Source organism: Chiloscyllium punctatum, chromosome 45 (assembly GCF_047496795.1).
Source record: "Chiloscyllium punctatum isolate Juve2018m chromosome 45, sChiPun1.3, whole genome shotgun sequence".
Classification (NCBI taxonomy): domain Eukaryota; kingdom Metazoa; phylum Chordata; class Chondrichthyes; order Orectolobiformes; family Hemiscylliidae; genus Chiloscyllium; species Chiloscyllium punctatum.
Window position 1 is genome coordinate 49797161 of NC_092783.1, and position 21418 is coordinate 49818578.

At 42.3% G+C, this 21418-nt stretch overlaps 1 protein-coding gene across 1 annotated transcript in view; it reads right to left on the minus strand.

Annotated features, from left to right (window-relative positions):
* The window catches only part of mdm4 (MDM4 regulator of p53), a 52204-nt gene that overhangs the window by 21684 nt on the left and 9102 nt on the right, over nucleotides 1–21418 (minus strand). The window contains exons 2-5 of the mRNA XM_072563717.1: nucleotides 17063–17159; nucleotides 12628–12702; nucleotides 8363–8496; nucleotides 3334–3383 (exon numbers count right to left, since the gene is read on the minus strand). Coding sequence (XP_072419818.1) covers nucleotides 3334–3383; nucleotides 8363–8496; nucleotides 12628–12702; nucleotides 17063–17137 — 334 coding nt within the window. The 5' untranslated portion in view covers nucleotides 17138–17159. The remainder of the gene's footprint in view (nucleotides 1–3333; nucleotides 3384–8362; nucleotides 8497–12627; nucleotides 12703–17062; nucleotides 17160–21418) is intronic.

Genomic DNA, 21418 nt, shown 5'->3' on the forward strand with positions numbered 1-21418 from the left:
TATGTAAGTGAACTATTTGCAAGTGTAATTACATGATCAAGCAGATTGGGTTGAACAGTAGTTACCTTTCATTTAGATTATCAATATGTACATTGTTTTGAATTTTAATTCTACAAAATAAGATGATTTTACAAGTGTTTTCACTCTCTAGTCTTGACCCAGTCTCTTTCCAGGCCATATACTTTCCCCTTTCCCAAGCAGGGAACATATGTATGGGTTATGGCACACCATGTTAGTTGGCAGATGTGCAAATGCAGATTAATTGATCTCTCTTTTAATTATCTATCTGGCCAAGACTGGATTCAGGCCCACTTATTGAGAAATTTATCAAAGTAAATTATTTCATTAAATGCAAAAATATTTTGATTAATTGGTTATAGAATTGTAGAATTGTTAAAGTGCAGAAAGGGACCATTCGCTTCATTGTGTCCTCACCAGCTTTTGAAATAAGCCTCATTGGCTAGTGTCAAATTATTGCCTTTCCCCCAAACCTTGATTACGAATTCTAGCGAACATTTTTGTGGAGGGGTCAGAATGGACAGATTAAATCACACCCAGCACTCATTCATGTGTGATTTCACACCAAAACTTCACTTTCTGGGTCACAGGGCAATTTCAACGTTGAGTTTAATGATCAAGTTATATACACATATGCACACGCACCATAATACCCAGGAAGACAAAGAGCAATATACAATTTTCCAAAACACAATAGTGGAGTAAAGAAAAATGTCCGGCAACTTGTGGTGGTTTGAAACCATAATACATTGTTTGGCCAGGCCTAATCTTATTTTTTTCCTCTCCTTAATTAGTGGAGCAGCGTCCTTGAAGCAATGCAGCCTGTGTGGTAAAGGTACTCCCAACAGTGCTAGTAGGTAATTTCAGGGTTCTGATGATGTCTTGGAAGAATGGCATGCAACTTGGGAGGTGTGGTCTTCCCATGCATCACTTATTCTTGTACATTTGGAGGTACTGGTGAAGAGGCCGCAAAAGGTTTCCGCAATCATCTTGCAGATCTAATGCACAGTTATTGGAGGGAATTACTGATTAAGTTGGTCAATATGATGCTGAACTCAAATGTTACTAGAGCTACATTCAAGCATTCAGCTGCGAAACACTACATTATATTTCTGAATGGTGCAGTTTAGACAATGGTCAGACTTCATGATTCAAGCAAGTCACTCTTTGCAGTATACAAAGCCTCTGATGCTTTCTTGTAGCCACAGTACATGTGGAGCTGCTTCAGTTTAGCTTCTGGTCAATACAATCCCAAGATATTGATGATGGGCAATTCAGCGATGGCAATCCAACTGAATTTCAAGGAAAAATGACTAGTTGGAGATGATTATCTGGTACTTGTGTGGCATGAATGCTAGTTGTCAAAGCCTGACTTCTGTCTCGGCCTTAGCTAAATGCAGAAGATGGCTGCTTCATTATCTTAGAAATTGCGCATTGAACTGAACACCGGATAGAGAATGTTCCCACTTCTGACTTTAGGATGGAGAGTGATCATGAAGCAGTTGCCAATTGTTCAGATGAAGACACTATCTCAGGGAAACATCACAGTGGTTAGCTGAGGTGATTAGTCTCCAACAACTCCACAGTTGAGGTGATTAGTCTCCAACAACTACAAGCAGCTATCCATGTGCCACGCCCAACTGCTTCCATCACAACTGCAAACTGCCCCCTAACTTCACTTGTGCTCCCTGATGCCACACTTGGTCAAATGCCTTCTTGACATCAAAGGCAGTTACTTTCACTTCGCTTCTTGCCATTTTTGTCCCAAAGGTGTTGTAAGACTTAGAGCAAAGCAGATCTGGCAAACCCAAGTTGAACATTAGTGAGTGCAAGAGCATGATTACTGACAAGTTCCACTGCTCTGCTGCTCATCAAGAATAGAATGAATCAATAACTGGTTGGATTGATTTATCTATTCTCCTTTATGTTGAGAACACATATCTGGGCAATCTTCCATGGTTGGGCAGCTGTCACTGTAGTAGTTATATACAGTAGCACATGTTTCAGAACACGGGCCCTTAGCACTGTAGTCAGGGTGCATAACTTTGGTTGTAACCAGCCATCTGATATCGGAATGATTCAAACTGGCTAAACACTGATTTCAGTGATGGTAAGAAATTCAGGAGGTGGCAGAGATGGATCATTCATTCAACAAGTTCTGACTGAAGATGGCTGCAAATGCTTCAGGCGTTGTCTTTTGCACTCAGATGTTAAGGTCCCCCATAATTTGAAGATGGAATGTTTGTGCAGTTTTTTTTTCTTCCATTAGTCACTGAAATGTTCACCACCATTCACAACTGGATATGGTGGTAAAATACAGCCTTGAGAGGTCACTTCACTGCTTGTTTTAGGTACAATCTTGGTACTACTTCTGGCATGTTTTCCTACATTCCTCAATGAATTATGGTTTAATGGTAATAATTAGTAACAAGAAAAACATCAAAGTCACAAAGGTACAGACTGCAAAAAAAATCTAATTCCTCTGATGGCCCACATGGCTAACCAGATTTGAATGACAAGACATGTTCTTAATCTATCTCATTTAGCAAAATGGTGGTTCCACTCAACTCACTGGAGGATGTCCTTAGCATGAAGGCAGAACATTTCACTAGGAAGGATTGTGAGCAGGCATGAAAAGAAACAATTGTGACCAATAGACTCTTATGGGCAATTGATTATTGAGGGTCCCATTAGTTTTCTCACCACTTGTCACATGTACAGTACCTCAGAACTCAACCAGCTCAACGTGCTATCGAGACACCCTTAGTAAAAGTCCCTCACTCTGTACATTGTCTTTCAAGTGATTCTTCCAAACAAGGTACAGTTCACGGTTTTTTTTAAACCTTCCTACATATTCGTCGTGTCCAACATTCCTACGCTGCTATTTTTCTTCAGAAGTAGATTACAGTTTAATGATGAAGTTAGATCATAATTTTAAAAATTCAATTAAAACCATGGTAACATGACAAAACTTTGTACAATTTTTTTTAAAAAAAGACCTTCCAGAAGCCTGAAAAATAGTTGAAGACCATTGTAAATCACGTTCTTTAGAAATTGTTATCCTCCTCCTCTCCTTTCAACTGGTAACAGTTCTCAACCTTCAAAGTAATATTCATTTGGAGTACTCATATAAACACATGAAATGGATGAACTTACTATCTAACACTTTTTAAAACAAAAACTGCATGGGGTTACCTTCCCCATTTTTTGTACTCTTTCACCTCCCTCCCTCACTTTGCATCAGTGCAGTTCAAACAAGTGCTATACGGCAGGGACAAAGATTTAAATTAATATACATTAAATTAATATACACACCTTGAAAATTGGCAGTTCTGAGGTTCCTCGAAAGCATTCCATACAAGTGGCTGCAAGGGAATAAGCATATTGAAATCTCTCAAGACATATATTCATTCAATACATTAAGATGTCTTTCACCGAATAAATCTCCATGATATGTAGTTCCTGAACATTCATCTTCAAATCAAAACAGTGAGACATTAGAGTAAGGAGACAAAAAGGTGGGTTTATGGTATTTCCTTCTTGCCTTTTGATTGGTGGAGTGTTTAAATCAGGCAATATTATTTCAGCTGCAAGAGTACACTTCAAAAATTCACTTAAAGTATTTAGCATACTCATTAATTAAAATAGAAAAGCCTGGGAAGATGCTGTTCTGCAATCGTATTACATGGGATGGATGCCATTGCGCTCTGTGGTGGTCACAATGACAAAAGGAACCTCAGCACAGACCTGATGAACTGGAATCTGAGCAACAGACACTGAAACAGGGGAGGTACCCACAAACTATGGTTCAGAGGGAGTCGCATCCTTCTGATTGTTCAGTATATTAAACTTAGTCTGTTGTCAGGAACAGAAAGGTGTGACTGTGGAGGAGACACGTGGAGATTCAAAACTTAATTTGAGAGAAGCCTCAGCCAGTACTCTGGTCCAGTAGGTAAAGGGTTCTTGCTCCCTGTGCACACATGCAAACTGGCATTGGACAGGTTAAAAATTAGAGGGGTATGGCTCAAAGACTGATGTGGGAGAAATGAATTCTAATTCACGGGGCACTAGCATCAGCCCTAGGCTGTTCTGTTTGCACAGGTTCTAGTCAACTCATGCTGGGACCAGTATCCTGGCAAATTATACAACTAATTAATTAGATTAGATTAGATTATTTACAGTGTGGAAACAGGCCTTTCAGCCCAACTAGTTCCCACCGACCCTCCGAAGAGCAACCCACCCAGACCCATTCCCCTAACATTTACCCCTTCACCTAACACTATGGGCAATTTAGCATGGCCAATTCACCTAACCTGCACATTTTTGGACTGTGGGAGGAAACCGGAGCACCCAGAGAAAACCAACTCGACACGGGGACAATGTGCAAACTCCACACAGACAGCCCGAGGCGGGAATTGAACCCGGGTCTCTGGCGCTGTGAGGCAGCAGTGCTAACCAGTGTTTCACCATACCGTCCACTTACAGTGGGTGGAGGACAGAGAGCAGGTGTGGAGGGAAGAGGATTCAATTGAAAGGTGGTTTAGAAGAAAACAACAGCGGAGGTGCAGGGTAGTGAAGATGCAAGGAATTGTCCAAGAATGACTGGAAACGACTGAAAATATACATAGGTTTTAATTTCTACTGCACTCCAGAGTAAATGATAATGGTCAAACGTCAAGCTCAGGATTCTTTATCTGAATGCAAGAAGCATTTGTAACAACATAAACAAGTTGACAGCAGTAACAGTAATAAACGAACATGAGATGTTGTACAGGATGGCCAAGACTGGGAGCTCAATAATCAAGGACAAGTAATTACCTGGTTGTATTATCATGTGACTATTTTTATGAAGGTGAGGGGTACTGTACCTTTAAGAGAATTGAAAGCCAGCAAGGGCTTAAAGCAGCACACACAGTGTACTGGAAAATTTAAAATGTAACATTTGGTCGAACAGCTAGATTAGCTGGGTTGCCTGGAGACAAAAAGAAAATTCAAATTCGGCCATTCATTTTAAATTATGCCCCAAAAATACCAAACTCTAATCAAGTTTGAATATGGTATTTTGACAACATTAACACCAATGAAATGATTCGATGCTCTGCAGTATAAAACCAAAAAAAAACAAACAGTTGGGGGAGAACGGCCAAGTTACCAGCATGTACAGACTGCCCAAAAAAATAGCTCACTTACAAGATACCTTTATCGATCAATGACCTGTGAAACACAATTCCTAAGAAGAACAAAAGAGAGATGAAGATACGAAGAGAAGACTTGACAGCTGGCTGATTTTGAAATTTGAATATTTTGGTAAATCTTAATCAAGGACTTTATCGGACTAGTATTGTAGAAGGGAAAGTAAAAGATGGGTTAGAGAAAGGAGTTGTAAATACCTGCAATTGTTAATTAAGTATTCTCTGTTAGACTTTAAAAAAGTAGTTATTTTTTATTTTCTGGAATAATTCTTGGCCTCTCAGATTTTCACAGATTACCACACGGGGTAAATCATTTTGGTGTTGCTGGCTTAAATTAGCTTGGGGGGGGGGGGGTGGTAACCTCACGTCATAACTCTATCAAACCAGAGACCCAGGTAATGTTCTGGAGACCAGGGTTTAAATCCTGCCATGACAGATGGTGGAATCTGAATTTAAATCAATATCTGGAATTAAAGGTCTAATGACTACCATGAAACCATTGCCAATTGTCAGCAAAAACCTGTGTGGTTCATTAATATCTTTTAGGGAAGGAAATTGTCATCCATACCTGGGGCCTGGCCTACATGTGTGTCCAGACCCACAGCATGTGGCTGACATTAAAATGCCTTCTGGACAATTTGGGATGGGGAATAAATGCTGGCCTAGCCAGCTATACCTATACCCCAAGAACGAATAAATAAAAAAGGTATTTACATTCTAGAGAAATAGGCAAAAAAGGAAGAGGAGATAGGTAGTTTTATTGTTGAAAAGAAGGTATCAACACGAAGATTGTGTAGAATCAGTTTCAGTTAAATACATAATAATAGTGGGAAGTAGTCATTTACAGCCTCCTGAAGAATTTCTCATTGATGGACAAGCTACAAATCAGGAAACAATGGAAAAATTTATTCAGGCCCAAAGGAAGATTCAATGAGAAAGATGAACCACCTGCGTTTAATAAAGGTATCAAGGAGAAAACCTAAGTCAAAAGCTAAGGTGTACAAAGTGGCATAAACTAGTGGTTGGCTAAAGAACTGGAATATTTTGGGGAACCAGCAAAAGATGACTAGTAAGATAACAGAAATGGAGAAAATTGATTATGAAAGTAAATTTGCAAGTATGAAAACAGGTAGTGTTCCTACAGGTACGTAAAAAGAATTCATCAAGTATGTATGGGACCCTTGGAGGGCACAACTGAGGAATTAATAATAGAACAGGGGAATTAGCTGATAATTTAAACAAATATTTTTTCATCACATTCCAACGATAACAGATAAACAAGGTGCAATAAGTATAGGAGGAAAAATCTTATAAGGCTCTTTATTGCAATGGACAAACTATTTGACAAACTAATAGAAGTTTTCAGGAGCTGGTGATCTGCATCTAAGGAAATGACTGTATAGATAGTGGAGAACTGGTTGAAATATTCCAGGACTCACTAGATTGCAGGAGAGCTCCTGTTCAAGGAGGGAGAAGGGAGACAGAAAGCAAGAAAGCATAGGCCAGTTAGCCTAACATGCATTCTTAGGAAGATGCTAGATTCAATTGTTAACGAAAAAAACAGCACATTTTGAAAAGCTTAATGCAACCAGAGTCAACATGACTTTGTGAAAGGGAAATGACATTTGAAAAATTTGCTAGAGTTCTTTGAGAATATAAAAGTAGAGTTCAAAACAGGAGTCCAGAGTTTTGGGGGCATTGTACAAGCTTGTTGAGGATTGGTTAATACACAGAAAACAGAGTCTAGATTAATAGGTCTTTTTCAGGTTAAAATGTTATAACTAGTGGAATACCACAAGGATCATTCCTTGGAGCTCAATGTTTTAACCATCTATATTAATGAGATGGAGGAGGGACACAGACTGTAACGTATCTACTGACAAGATACAAGTAGGTAGAAAGGTATGTTGTGATGAGAACATACGGAAGCTGGAATGGGATATAAATAGGGTGAATGAGAGGCAAAAACTTGGCAGATGGAGTTTAATGTAGGAAACTGTGAAGTCATGCATTGTAGGAAAAAAATCAGAAGGCAAGACAAAATTTAAACAGCGAGGGACGTTAAAAATGCTCAAGAAAGAGATCTCAATGAATCAAACAAAAAATTAGCAAGCAGATGCAGCAAATAATTAAGATAGCATAATAAATGTTAGTCTTTATTGCTAGGGGTTGTTACAATTGTAAGATTACACACAGAGTAACATGTTCTCCTTGGGTCTCTGTATTTGAAAAAGTATGCACTGGCATTGGTGGCACTATAAAACAAAAGATTCACTAGACTAATTCCTGGCATGACAGGATTGACTCATTAAGAATGGCTAAACAGACTGGACCTTTATTCATTAGGACCTCAGAACAATAAGGGGTGCTCTTATTGAAAAATAAAACACCAAGGGCTTTATAATCGGGTCAATGTTGAGAAAATGTTTCAGCTAGTAAGAGATTCTCGAACAAGACAGCACTCATTTAAAATAGAATTACAAAAGAATGTTTGCTCCTAAAGGGTACAGAATGTCAAGAAAGCTCTCTCAAATATATTGAGAGGGTAAAGTAAGAGATTTTTGAAATATCAGAGTTGAAAGTGATGACAAGCTACCACAAAAAGGATTTGGGACCTGGGCAAAACAGCCATGATTTTTGTTAATGGTGGGATAGGCTTGAGGGGCCAAATGGCCTACTCCTGATCCTATTTCTTATGTACAGGTTAGAGAGTTACTGTTGCTGGTAAAGAAAGATTCATATAAAATTAGAGTTAATCAATTTACTACTGATACAAAATGGTTTGAAAATATGTATTGGATGATTTTTCCCTTGAATGTAGCTTAGAGCTCACCGCACTGCAACCTTGCCAACTTCTACTTACAGTGTTAGTGGCACAAGTTCATTAGTTCAGGTTGTATTAAACATGCAGCCATGGAAACTTTTTAAACAATGGCAAATGCACTTGGATTTATATTATACATACAATAAAACTATAAGCAAATCAATCCAACTTCAATTAAAAAAAAGGAGTTGGACTGAATTCAAATTAGCTTAGCAGTTGGCACAATCGAACTTTCATGGTCAAGCTAAAACATAACATTGGATCATTCTTCAAAATTATCATTCTGATTATGATAATGAAAAAGTGGTAAAAGTCAAAATGTTTTTACCTTGGATCTTTAACAGAGAAGCTCTGGACTCCAAATACTTTACCGAGAGTATCATTTCCACAATGTACAATGTGCTGTTGCTGTTGGTCATAGAGTTGCTTTAACATTATATACTGACCAAGATAATGCATTATCTGCAAAAAAGAAAACACCGCTCAAAATAAACACATATAATGTTTTCTATCAAAGCACTAGAGGTTACATGCTCAAAATTTTCTTTTTCTCTAAGACTTTAATGAACAATTAATGTCAAAAACAGATTCCCATTTATCACAGAGTTGCAGAGAAATTTCTATCCTGTCAGAGAGTCAATAGTCTTCGGTAAGCTCTTTCCTAGATAGTGACGGAGATTCAGTTATTGATTTTATTTGCAAGTGAATTGAGCAAATTTTTCATTTACAGAGGAACCTCAATTACCCGGATATGTTCAGACAGATTGTTTGGACAACCTTTTGGAGCGCTGCTCTTTCGTCAGGTAGCTAGCTAGAAGGAGTAGCTCTCTGAAAGACATACAGGTACACAATCCTTTATTCGAAATTCCAAAATCTGAAAAGCGCCGAAATCTGAAATCATATTTGTGCAGAGCGGAGCATCATTTGGATATGGGCCGGGTACTGGCAGGTGGGACTAGATTGGGTTGGGATATCTGGTCGGCATGGAGAGGTTGGACCGAAGGGTCTATTTCCATGCTGTACATCTCTATGACTATTTCAGGTGACCCAACTCCACACCCACCTGAACCACATCACTTAGATGTTACATGGCGGCGTGGCCCAGCACTGGCAGGCATCAATTGTGTCTCAGCGCTCATACTATTCACACGTGCGTCTGCTGTTAGGTAACTTTTTTTATTTCACTGTGATAATGTTATTTATTCCAATTCTGAAAAATAACTGGCCCCAAAGATTTCAGATAAAGCACTGTGTACCTGTACTTCCAAATAAACCAGTTGGACTATCACCTAGTGTTGTGAGATTTTTAACTTTATCAAAATACCACAGAGTGACACCTGTGTATCTGTAACTGCCTTTTTTCACCAAATCTTAAAGTCACAGCAAGATCAAAATTCTACAATGGCTGAATGGTCAGGTGACTGATGTGGGCTGGACATTGCTACAATTCTGCAGTACTCAGTTTACAACACTAGAGGGACCCAACAAGCAATCTAAAACCTTTCAATCATGGACACTGCAGGAATTAATTATTTTATTCTGAATATTTCCATTATTAAATTTCAGAACCATTTTGATAGTCTAGTTGGGACAATTTTGATAGTTTGATTAGATTATAAGTGCCTGATCATTGTTAGAACAATGTATTAAGAGTTATTGCTTAATTTGTGAGGGAGGAGGGAGGAGGGAGGCGGGGGGGTGGGGGGGAGGAGGAGAGAGAGAGGGAGGCGGGGGGGGGGGAAGAGAGAGGGAGGCGGGGGGGGAGAGAGAGAGGGAGGCGGGGGGGGGGGAGAGAGAGAGGGAGGCGGGGGGGGGGGGGGAGAGAGAGAGGGAGGCGGGGGGGGAAGAGAGAGAGGGAGGCGGGGGGGAAGAGAGAGAGGGAGGCGGGGGGGAAGAGAGAGAGAGAGGGAGGCGGGGGGGGAGAGAGAGAGAGAGGGAGGCGGGGGGGAGAGAGAGGGAGGCGGGGGGGAGAGAGAGAGGGAGGCGGGGGGGGAAGGGAGGGAGGGAGGCGGGGGGGGGGAAGAGAGGGAGGGAGGCGGGGGGGGAAGAGAGGGAGGGAGGTGGGGGGGAAGAGAGGGAGGGAGGTGGGGGGGAAGAGAGGGAGGGAGGTGGGGGGGAAGAGAGGGAGGGAGGTGGGGGGGGAAGAGAGGGAGGGAGGTGGGGGGGAAGAGAGGGAGGGAGGTGGGGGGGAAGAGAGGGAGGGAGGTGGGGGGGAAGAGAGGGAGGGAGGTGGGGGGGAAGAGAGGGAGGGAGGTGGGGGGGAAGAGAGGGAGGGAGGTGGGGGGGAAGAGAGGGAGGGAGGTGGGGGGGAAGAGAGGGAGGGAGGTGGGGGGGAAGAGAGGGAGGGAGGTGGGGGGGAAGAGAGGGAGGGAGGTGGGGGGGAAGAGAGGGAGGGAGGTGGGGGGGAAGAGAGGGAGGGAGGTGGGGGGGAAGAGAGGGAGGGAGGGGGGGGGAAGAGAGGGAGGGAGGGGGGGGGGAAGAGAGGGAGGGAGGGGGGGGGGAGAAGAGGGAGGTGGGGGGGGGAGAAGAGGGAGGTGGGGGGGGGAGAAGAGGGAGGTGGGGGGGGGGGAGAAGAGGGAGGTGGGGGGGGGGGGAGAGAAGAGGGAGGTGGGGGGGGGGAGAAGAGGGAGGTGGGGGGGGGGAGAAGAGGGAGGTGGGGGGGGGGGGGAGAAGAGGGAGGTGGGGGGGGGAGAAGAGGGAGGTGGGGGGGGGAGAAGAGGGAGGTGGGGGGGGAGAAGAGGGAGGTGGGGGGGGAGAAGAGGGAGGTGGGGGGGGAGAAGAGGGAGGTGGGGGGGGAGAAGAGGGAGGTGGGGGGGGAGAAGAGGGAGGTGGGGGGGGAGAAGAGGGAGGTGGGGGGGGAGAAGAGGGAGGTGGGGGGGGAGGAGAAGAGGGAGGTGGGGGGGGGAGAAGAGGGAGGTGGGGGGGGGAGAAGAGGGAGGTGGGGGGGGGAGAAGAGGGAGGTGGGGGGGGGAGAAGAGGGAGGTGGGGGGGGGAGAAGAGGGAGGTGGGGGGGGGAGAAGAGGGAGGTGGGGGGGGGAGAAGAGGGAGGTGGGGGGGGGAGAAGAGGGAGGTGGGGGGGGGGAGAAGAGGGAGGTGGGGGGGGGGAGAAGAGGGAGGTCGGGGGGGAGAAGAGGGAGGTCGGGGGGGAGAAGAGGGAGGTCGGGGGGGAGAAGAGGGAGGTCGGGGGGGAGAAGAGGGAGGTCGGGGGGGAGAAGAGGGAGGTCGGGGGGGAGAAGAGGGAGGTCGGGGGGGAGAAGAGGGAGGTCGGGGGGGAGAAGAGGGAGGGAGGGGGGAAAGAGTGGTGAGGGGAAGGTGTTAGGGGGGTAGGGAGTGGTGGTGCATCTATGGAACAAGCTGCCAGAGGAAGTGGTGACAGCTGGTACAATTACAGCATTTATAAGGCATCTGGATGGGTAAATGATGAATAGGAATAGTTTTGGGGGATATGGGCCAAGTACTGGCAAATGGAACTAGATTAAGTTAGGAAATCTGGTCGGCATGGACGAGTTGGACCAAAGGGCCTGTTTCCATGCTGTACCTCTATGACTCTATACGCCAAATGGAAATTACTTTCCCTCATCACAGAAGGTTAAAGTGCATTGATATCAAAGGAACAGCAATAAGATATTCAGTCCCTTAAATCTGTTCTACCATTTAATGGGATCCAACCTGTGACCTACCTCACCCATAAGGCTAATTTACAATTAAAAATGATCCATGTATCATACTTAAAATTAATACCTGACCCAGCATTAAATGCTATTTCAAGAGATTATTTCCAAACTCCCAACCTTGAGTAGTAGTATGTCCTAACTTGATTCCTGAAGCATCAAGTTTTAATTTGTAGGCGAGGCTGCCTAATCCCAGACTCAACAGTTAAAATAGGATAATTTTATATTTCCCTTGATTTCTTGAAAACTTTATTCAAATCACTTCTTAACCCTTTTAAATTCCAAGAAATGTAGTGCTAGTTTGTGTAATCCCACAACATAATGTGACCCAATTCATTTTGCTACATCCACACTCCACTCCCAAGGCCGGTATAATATCCCTGAAGGCGTGGTGTGCCCAGAACAGAACACATCTCTCCTATCTCCTTTTCCACCTATCTATACCCTCTCCTCCCTGACGTATCACCTTCATCCCCTCCCCCACTCGCCCACTGTACTCTATGCTACTTTCTCCCCACCCCCACCCTCCTCTCGCTTATCTCTCCACGCTTCAGGCTCACTGCCTTTATTCCTGATGAAGGGCTTTTGCCCAAAACGTCGATTTCGAAGCTCCTTGGATGCTGCCTGAACTGCTGTGCTCTTCCAGCACCACTAATCCAGAATCTGGTTTCCAGCATCTGCAGTCATTGTTTTTACATCACTGAGGGACTCTAGGTCAAGTCAAACATGATTTTGCTAAAGATAGTTGGATGAGTATGAAACCTAAGGTAGTTAGAAATGCACCAGACTGTTAAACATTTCTCCAAAACTATCATAATCTAATCCACAATTCCTAACCTAAATTCATACAATTGTACCCAGCTGTTGTTCTTTGGGTAGAGAAGCTATTTTGCTATTCAGAAAAAAACTTCCATTGTTTTACCTCCTTCAATGTGAAGTGTTCTCCTGATGCACCTGCTTCATGCAGGATGTTCAGCAGAGGTGTCTTTGGCCTTATCTAAAGGAAAACAAAATAGAGGTACAAAGCAACTTTAAAAAGTACATCAACAATGTTTATTTGCTTTTACCTAATTACTCACTTATGCTCATTGGCAATGATTTAAAGAGAAACGCACTCCAGCAAATTTAGAAGCATCATTCAGATTTTTTGACTTTTAATGCAAACATATCTAGCTGAAAGACAACAGAAGGTGATGGTTGATGGGAAATGTTCACCCAGGAGTTCAGTGACTAGTGTGTACCTCAAGAATCTGTTTTGGAGTCACTGCTGTTTGTCATTATTATAAATGACCTCAATGAGATCGTAGAAGGACAGGTTAGTAAATTTGGGGATGACACTAAGATTGGTGCAGTTGTGGATAGTGCTGAAGGATGTTGCAGGCTATAGAGGGTCATATATAAGCTGCAGAGCTGGACTGAGAGGTGGCAAATGGAGTTTAATGCAGAAAGGTATGAGGTGATTCATTTTGGACGGAGCAACAGGAATAAAGAGCACAGGGCTAATGGTAAGATTCGTGGTAGCGTCGATGAGCAGAGAGATCTCTGTGTCTATGTATCTCTAAACGTTGCCACCCAGGTTGATAGCGTTGTTAAGAAAGCATACGGTGTGTTCACTTTTATTGGTAGAGGGATTGAGAGTTCAGAGGATATACAAGGATGTTGCCTAGTGTGGAAGGAAGGTCTTATGAGGAAAGGCTAAGCGACTTGAGGCAGTTTTCGTTAGAGAAAATAAGGTTGACAGGTGACTTAATAGAGACATTAAGATAATCGTAGTGTAAGATAGGGCGGGCAGCAAGAGCCTTTTTCCGCAGATGGTGATGGTTAGCACGAAGGGACTAGATTGAGGTGGTGATATATAGGACAGATGCCAGAGTTAGTTTCTTTACTCAGCAGTAGGAGCATGGAATGCACTGCCTGCAACAGCAGTAGAATTACCAACTTTAAGGGCATTTAAATGGTCACTGGATAAACATATGGATGAAAATGGAATAGCGTAGGATAGATGGGCTTCAGATTAGGTCAACAGGTCAGCGCAACAAAGAGTATAAAGGAAGTAGGAGTATACTTAAGAAGGAAATCAGGAGGGCAAAAAAGGGGACATGAGATAGCATTGGCAAATAGAATTAAGGAGAATCCAAAGGGGTTTTACAAATATATTAAAGAGAAAAGGGTAATTAGGGAGAGAATAGGGCCCCTCAAAGATCAGCAAGGCGGCATTTGTGTGGAGCCACAGAAAATGGGGGAGATACTAAATGAATATTTTGCATCATTATTTACTGTGGAAAAGGATATGGAAGATATAGACTGTAGGGAAATAGATGGTGACATCTTGCAAAATGTCCAGATTACAGGAGGAGGAAGTGCTGGATGTCTTGAAACGGTTAAAGGTGAAAAAATCCCGAGGACCTGATCAGATGTACCCGAGACCTCTGTGGGAAGCTAGAGAAGTGATTGCTGGGTCTCTTCCTGAGATATTTGTATCATCGATAGTCACAGGTGAGGTGCCGGAAGACTAGAGGTTGACAAACATGGTGCAACTGTTTACGAAGGGCAGTAAAGACAAGCCAGGGAACTATAGTCCGGTGAGCCTGACCTCAGCGTTGGGCAAATTGTTGGAGGGAATCCTGAGGGACAGGATGTACATGTATTTGGAAAGGCAAGGACTGATTAGAAATAGTCAACATGACTTTGTGCATGGAAAATCATGTCTCACAAACTTGATTGAGTTTTCTTGTAGAAGTAACAAAGAAGATTGATGAGGGCAGAGCAGTAGATGTGATCTATATGGACTTCAGTAAGGCGTTCGACAAGGTTCCCCATGAGAGACTGATGAGCAAGGTTAGATCTCATGGAATACAGGGAGAACGAGCCATTTGGATACAGAACTGGCTCAAAAGGTAGAAGACAAAGGGTGGTGGTGGAGGGTTGTTTTTCCAGACTGGAGGCCTGTGATCAGTGGAGTGCCACAAGGATCGGTGCTGGGTCCTCTACTTTTTGTCATTTACATAAATGATTTGGATGCGAGCATAAGAGGTACAGTTAGTAAGTTTGCAGATGACACCAAAATTGGAGGTGTATTGGACAGTGAAGAGGATTACCTCAGATTACAATAGAATCTGGACCAGATGGGCCAATGGGCTGAGAGGTGACAGATGGAGTTTAATTCAGATAAATGTGAGGTGCTGCATTTTGGGAAAGCAAATCTTAGCAGGATTTATACACTTAATGGTAAGGTCCTAGGGAGTGTTTCTGAACAGAGAGACCTTGGAGTACAGATTCATAGCTCCTCGAAAGTGGAGTCACAGGTAGATAGGATAGTGAAGGCAGCGTATGGTATGCTTGCCTTTATTGGTCAGAATATTGAGTACAGGAGTTGGGAGGTCATGTTGCGGCTGTACAGGACATTGGTTAGGCCACTGTTGGAGTATTGCATGTAATTCTGGCCTCCTTCCTATCGGAAAGATGTTGTGAAACTTGAAAGGGTTCAGAAAAAATTTACAAGGATGTTGCCAGGGTTGGAGGATTTGAGCTAGAGAGAGAGGCTGAACAAGCTGGGGCTATTCTCCCTGGAGCATTGGAGGCTGAGGGATGACCTTCTGGAGGTTTACAAAATTATGAGGGGCATGGATAGGATAAGTAGACAAAGTCTTTTCCCTGGGATCAGGGAGTCCAGAAGTAGAGGGCATAGGTTTAGGGTGAGAGGGGAAAGATATAAAAAGAGACCTTAGGGTCAACCTTTTCACGCAGAGGGTGGTACATGTATGGAATGAGCTGCCAGAGGATGTGGTGGAGGCTGGTACAATTGCAACATTTAAGAGGCATTTGGATGGGTATATGAATAGGAAGGGTTTGGAGGGATATGGGCCGGGTGCTGGCAGGTGGGACTAGATTGGATTTGGATATCTGGTCAGCATGGACAGGTAAGATTGAATGGTCTGTTTCCATGCTGTACATCTCTATGACTCTACTGCACTGTAGAGTTCTATGAAGGGATTTTCTTTTTAAATTCCCAAGCATTCAAGACCATAGATTAACATGTGTTAAAATAATTAGATCTCACATGCCAATTCACTAGAATAATCAGTTTTATGAAATTCACTCCATTGGAATTCAAATGTTCCCATATGAAAAATAATTATACAGGATAACCACTGTATCTGCAGAGTCATTTTGCATGGATTCAGCCACCCATTGCTGGAACACATTATAGAGAATGTTCCAGAACCAAGGACCAGGAGGCTGCCAGGAAGATAAGTTTCCCATTTAAATGAATGGATTCACTCCTGTCCGCAGTAGGTCTTGGAACGTTACCCCTGAGGCTACCGGGGGACAACAGACTCTCAAAGATTAGTACGTAAAGTAAGCCATTGTCTTTCTGAATTTAGGAAGTGTGTTATGGACTAGGCCAGACCATTCAAAACATCCTTAAGCAAGCAGGCCAGACCATAACTTTGCAATTTGTTTCAGTAAGTGTACAGTGAAAATTACCTGGGGTAAGTTAGCCAGGTTGACTCCCAGGTTATCAAACAGAAAAAATTATTCACAAAATTACACAATGAAATACAAAGAACAGAATAAAGAACCCCTGCAGAACAGACTTAATTATGCTGTTCTGAATATACACAACAGCCCCAATAATCAAATCCCTTAAACACAGTAAAAATGAAACAAAAGCTTACAGGGTAAAGTTAGAAGAGCAGAAGGAGAGAGAGTTTAGCAGCCTACAGCCTGTTCCCACACATCCCACAGCTGAACTCCCTAACTAGTTCTGGGCTGAACTGCTCAGCTTAACTTCAGTTTCCAGGACTGGCCACTTCCCTTTCATTATACAGGTCACTTCTAAATATAAAAGCTTTGGCCTAAAGTCTCCTGTGTTTACAAAATGAACAAAAATGCCTCTCAATACCCTTTTATCTCTGTACCAAACCCAGCCGTTTCAGAGCATGAATTGTTTTATGACCCCTCTGAAAAAAATCAAGGACACTTTATCGTTGAGAAAAGGAACACTTTTTAGAGAAAAAAAAAGGACCAGTTTGATGATAAATGTATTTCTGAAACTTGTTTCTACAGGTGAGCCTTTTTTTGCCCCACAGGTAAGAACAGACTGATACACTGGAAGAATGAATATCTGGGAAATAACAAATTTAGGAAACTGAAATCAGTGTAGAGAATTACAACATTTCAGAACTTAAAAATGAGATACCAATATGCTAATTCTTAAGATAATCTTGGGGATACTGTTTACAGTTCAGGTATCAAGTTACAGCACAATCCTATTATAGATCACCCATTTACACTGCACAAATACTTTCAAGAAAAGACATTTATAGACAAACTTGCAGTCTTGATCAAATTACCTGGCCAAGCTTCTCTGCTGAAACACTGCATGGGCTTTCGGATGTATACGGCTTAGACGTGGAAGCTGTTGTCATATTGGCATGGAAATGTGTGTTTCTGAAGAGAAGTAGGAAAGATAATTTAGAGCACAACTATCAAGAAATAATTGATGTGGCAAGGGTTAGTAAAACTAAAAGGTAGAACTATTAGCCATTATCCAGATGGCAAAAAACATCTTCCTCTCTGATCCAAAAATTTAACTGAATTTATTAAGGCAGTTCTTAACCAGACAGCATGCATTGTTAATTACATGAAGCATTATGCAAAATCCTGGAACCATATTATAAATATATAAAATGTCAGCTGTTTTGTCTAACTTCAGTTAATTGAACAATTTACACTTGTGGAAACTGGAAGTTCCTTGCAACTCAAGAGTTTCAGCCCAATTTAAACACTTACATGGTCTAAACAACCAGAAAAGTAACCAAAGTTTTGATTATATTAGATTAAATTCCCTGATTCTCACCCAAAAGTTAACGAACTGTGAATCGCCAAACCTCATGAAAACTGTTTGTGTTGCAGGGGCTCCAAGCCTTCACTTTCAAAGAATTAAACTTCAGAATTTCCTCAAGAGCCTCTCCAGCTCGGACTGTCTCAATCACTGCTCACATTTTTGGTCGCTCAGTTTCTTCCCAAATTATTTAACTGGATTTCCAAGCCTGCTCTCCAGCATCTGCTCAAGTACACAATTCCAGCTCTTTTGCAAACAGCTAGAATCATAAAGCTGTCATTTCCACTGGGGCTATTTCAAGCCCCAACATTTATGAGCTACACCAAAGAAATACTGTACTTCTTCACCCCACTTATTTGCATGGTGATCATGTCCCAGTGTAGACCATAAGACACAGGAGAAGAAATTAGGCCAATTTAGCCCAACGAGTCTGCTCCACCATTCAATCATGCCTGATAAGTTTCTCATTCCCATTCTCCTGCCTTCTCCCCATAACCCAGTGGGCGGCACGGTGGCACAGTGGTTCAATTCCCGCCTCAGGCGACTGACTGTGTGGAGTTTGCACGTACTCCCCGTGTCTGTGTGGGTTTCCTCCGGGTGCTCCGATTTCCTCCCACAGTCCAAAGATGTGCAGGTCAGGTGAATTGACCATCCTAAATTGTCCGTAGTGTAGGTAAGGGGTAGACGTAGGGGTATGGGTGGGTTGCGCTTCGGCGGGGCGGTGTGGACTTGTTGGGCCGAAGGGCCTGTTTCCACACTGTCAGTAATCTAATCTAAAAAAAAACCCTTGATCGCAGTGACAAAGCAAGAACCTGTCTACCTCGGCCTTAAATACATTCAATAATCTGGCCTCTACAACCTTCTGTGGCTGTGAATTCCTTAGATTCACCACTCTCTGGCGGAGTGTGATCTAAAAGGTATCCCCTTTACTCTAAGGCTGTGCCCTCAGGTGCTAGTCTATCCTACACGTGGAAATATCTTCCCAACCACTACTCTGTCCAGGTCATTCAGTATTCTGTATGTTTCAGTTAGATTTCCCTCACCCCCATCCTTCTACACTCCATAGAGTATAAGCAGAGTCCTCAAACACTCCTCACATGATAACCTTTTCATTCCTGGGACCATTCACGTGAACCTCCTCTGAACACGCTCCATGGCTAGTATATCCTTCCTGTGATATGGAGCCTAAAACTGCACACAAGACTCCAAATGTGGTCTGACCAGATAGCGTGGAGCCTGAGCCTGCACTGCCCGCAGTCTGCTTACATCAGTGTGAGTGCTGAAGTCATTACTTTGCTTCAGCACTCTCCCAGGTTCAAGACCTACTTCTAAGAAGTACACAGATAAATTTACATCAGCGAACCTTTCAAGCTCCATCCAACTCCATGGCCACATAGCATTATCTAGGCTGTCCTTAACCTAACACTTAATCTCTCATTTACAATATTATCTTTGGTCTGATGGAGAAAATGGGTTTTGCAGTCAGAATTCCCTCTTACCTCCCAAAATAAAACTCTCACACTATGAGACAAATACGGGCAAACTTTTACAACATGACCTCAACATTTTATTTATACTAGACTTCTCCACTTGCATTTATCCTATGTTCTATATAGAAAGTTTAATTCCTAAAACTAACATTTACTAATACACATGAACTATTTATTTTCAACAGAGCACAGCAATGCCATTGAATTGGAAAAAGTGTAGATGACAAAAGTGCTCAGGGATAACTAAACTTGGCTATATTTATATGGTGGCTAACTCAGGTGTGTACAACTTTGCATCCATTTTGTTTTTTGTCTTCTGAATGGCAATTTGATTTTGATGTTGAAATAACAGAATTAGATAGACTGCTGGCATCCAATTCAAACAGAAAGTTTACACCTGAAACATCGACTTCTCCTCTTGATGCTGGCCGGCTTGCTGTGTTCTTCCAGCCTCCTGCCTGTCTACTTTGGATTCCAGCATCTGCAGTTTTTTTGTCTCCAGCATCCAATTCAGGAAACTTCACAATGGAACTGACCCATACATAAGCTTCTGTGCACCAAAGCTAAATGTGTAACATTCTGTATTAGTGATGCTGGAAGAGCGCAGTTCAGGCAGCATCCGAGGAGCAGTAAAATCGACGTCATCCTGATGAAGAGCTTTTGCCCAAAACATCGATTTTACTGCTCCTCGGATGCTGCCTGAACTGCTGCGCTCTTCCAGCACCACTAATCCAGAATCTAGTTTCCAGCATCTGCGTCATTGTTTTTACCTAAATGTGTAACACTGGTTAATTAAACCTAACTATGTTGTGCTTTTCACTCCCAGATGTCTACATTAGAAAAAGTTCTGAAGCATAATCATACAAATCAATCTCAAAACTATCATATCCTCAAAAAATAAAAACAAAACGCACAGTTAAAGAAAGATGGAGGTGGTGTTGAGGTTGCAGTCCCTACATCTTGCCCAGTTGGACCTGTGTAATAGTTAGGTCAATTCATAATCATTTTAAAAGATGGAATAAAATTCAAGTTATTATGGAACATTCAAAAATTTGAGTCCAACTTTAAATGTTGTGCACAGATAATAACCAGAAAGTGCACTTGATCAAAAGTTTGAATACGCAGTACACGTTGGTTTTCTACATATAAAAAATCCTAGCTTGACACTTCCAAAGACTGATTTTCATGGACAAAGCCTACTTTATCCTCCACCAAACATTTCTGAAAGGTTATATAATCTGGAATGGTCTTTTCTCACCCTCGCATGTGCATTCTCCCTAACTTACAAAAAGTACCAATTAGGTAACTTAATGAGCAGCAGCATGAATTGACTATCATTCACTTTGGATAGTCAATCTTACTGAACAACACAGTTATTGAGAGTAATCATGTCTAAAGATGCAGTAAGATGGCCTAATATTCTCTCACTTTCGAGACGAAAGCCTTCAACAAACCAGATCTGAACAGTCACATCCCAGTAAGTGAACAACTTTTCTCATTCATTAAAATCATTTCTACTTCAAGGGCAAAAAGGTAAAATGCTGCAAACACAAAGTCCACAACAGAAAATGCAAGAGAAACTCAGCAAGTCTGACAGCATCAATAATGAAGGAAAGAAGAGTTAACTTTCGGTCACACCTGACCCAAAACATTAACTGCTTCTCTAGCCACAGATGCTGCTAGACCTGCCGAGTTTCTCCAGAGACTACTTCAAGGATTTCCACTTATGAGTTAAAATAGGCCTTTTCCATTTCAGAGATTGCTTATTTAGAATCATACATTCTGCAGTGAATCTATTTCCAGGTCCCATAAACACTGACGTAAACTCAATTATTCAGGTGTAATCCAAAACACAATGGAATTCAGTTTAAACAATCACAATTCGAGAGGCTGTCCACATCAAAATCACAAGCCATAATCTAAGTAGTTACATTTGCTTTATTGTGATTCAGGCATATTGATTGAATTGTAGTGCAGCAGAACTGATCCAATCTATTGTTTCAGCACAAGAAAGAATTTCACAACACGTTATCTGTTACTTTAAAACAAACAAGCTCTCTGAACCTTGCATAGAGAACCAATTCGGAAAGATTTCTGACCAAGCACAATGTGTGGAGACTATAGAAAATGCAATTCAGAGGAATCTCGATTATCCAAATATCAATTATCCAATTTCGGATTATCTGAAGGAGCGCTCACGGTCTCAATAGAAACATTATTTCAAAGAGTGCTTCAACCCTGATCACGTCTTTTGTTTACAGGTACAATGATTAAAAACAAATTTGGCTTACTAAAATGCTGCCGAGAACAGTCCAGGATATCAATGGGAGCCCAGGCACTGTCTCCAAATGAATGACCTACCCGCCTTCTCTCTC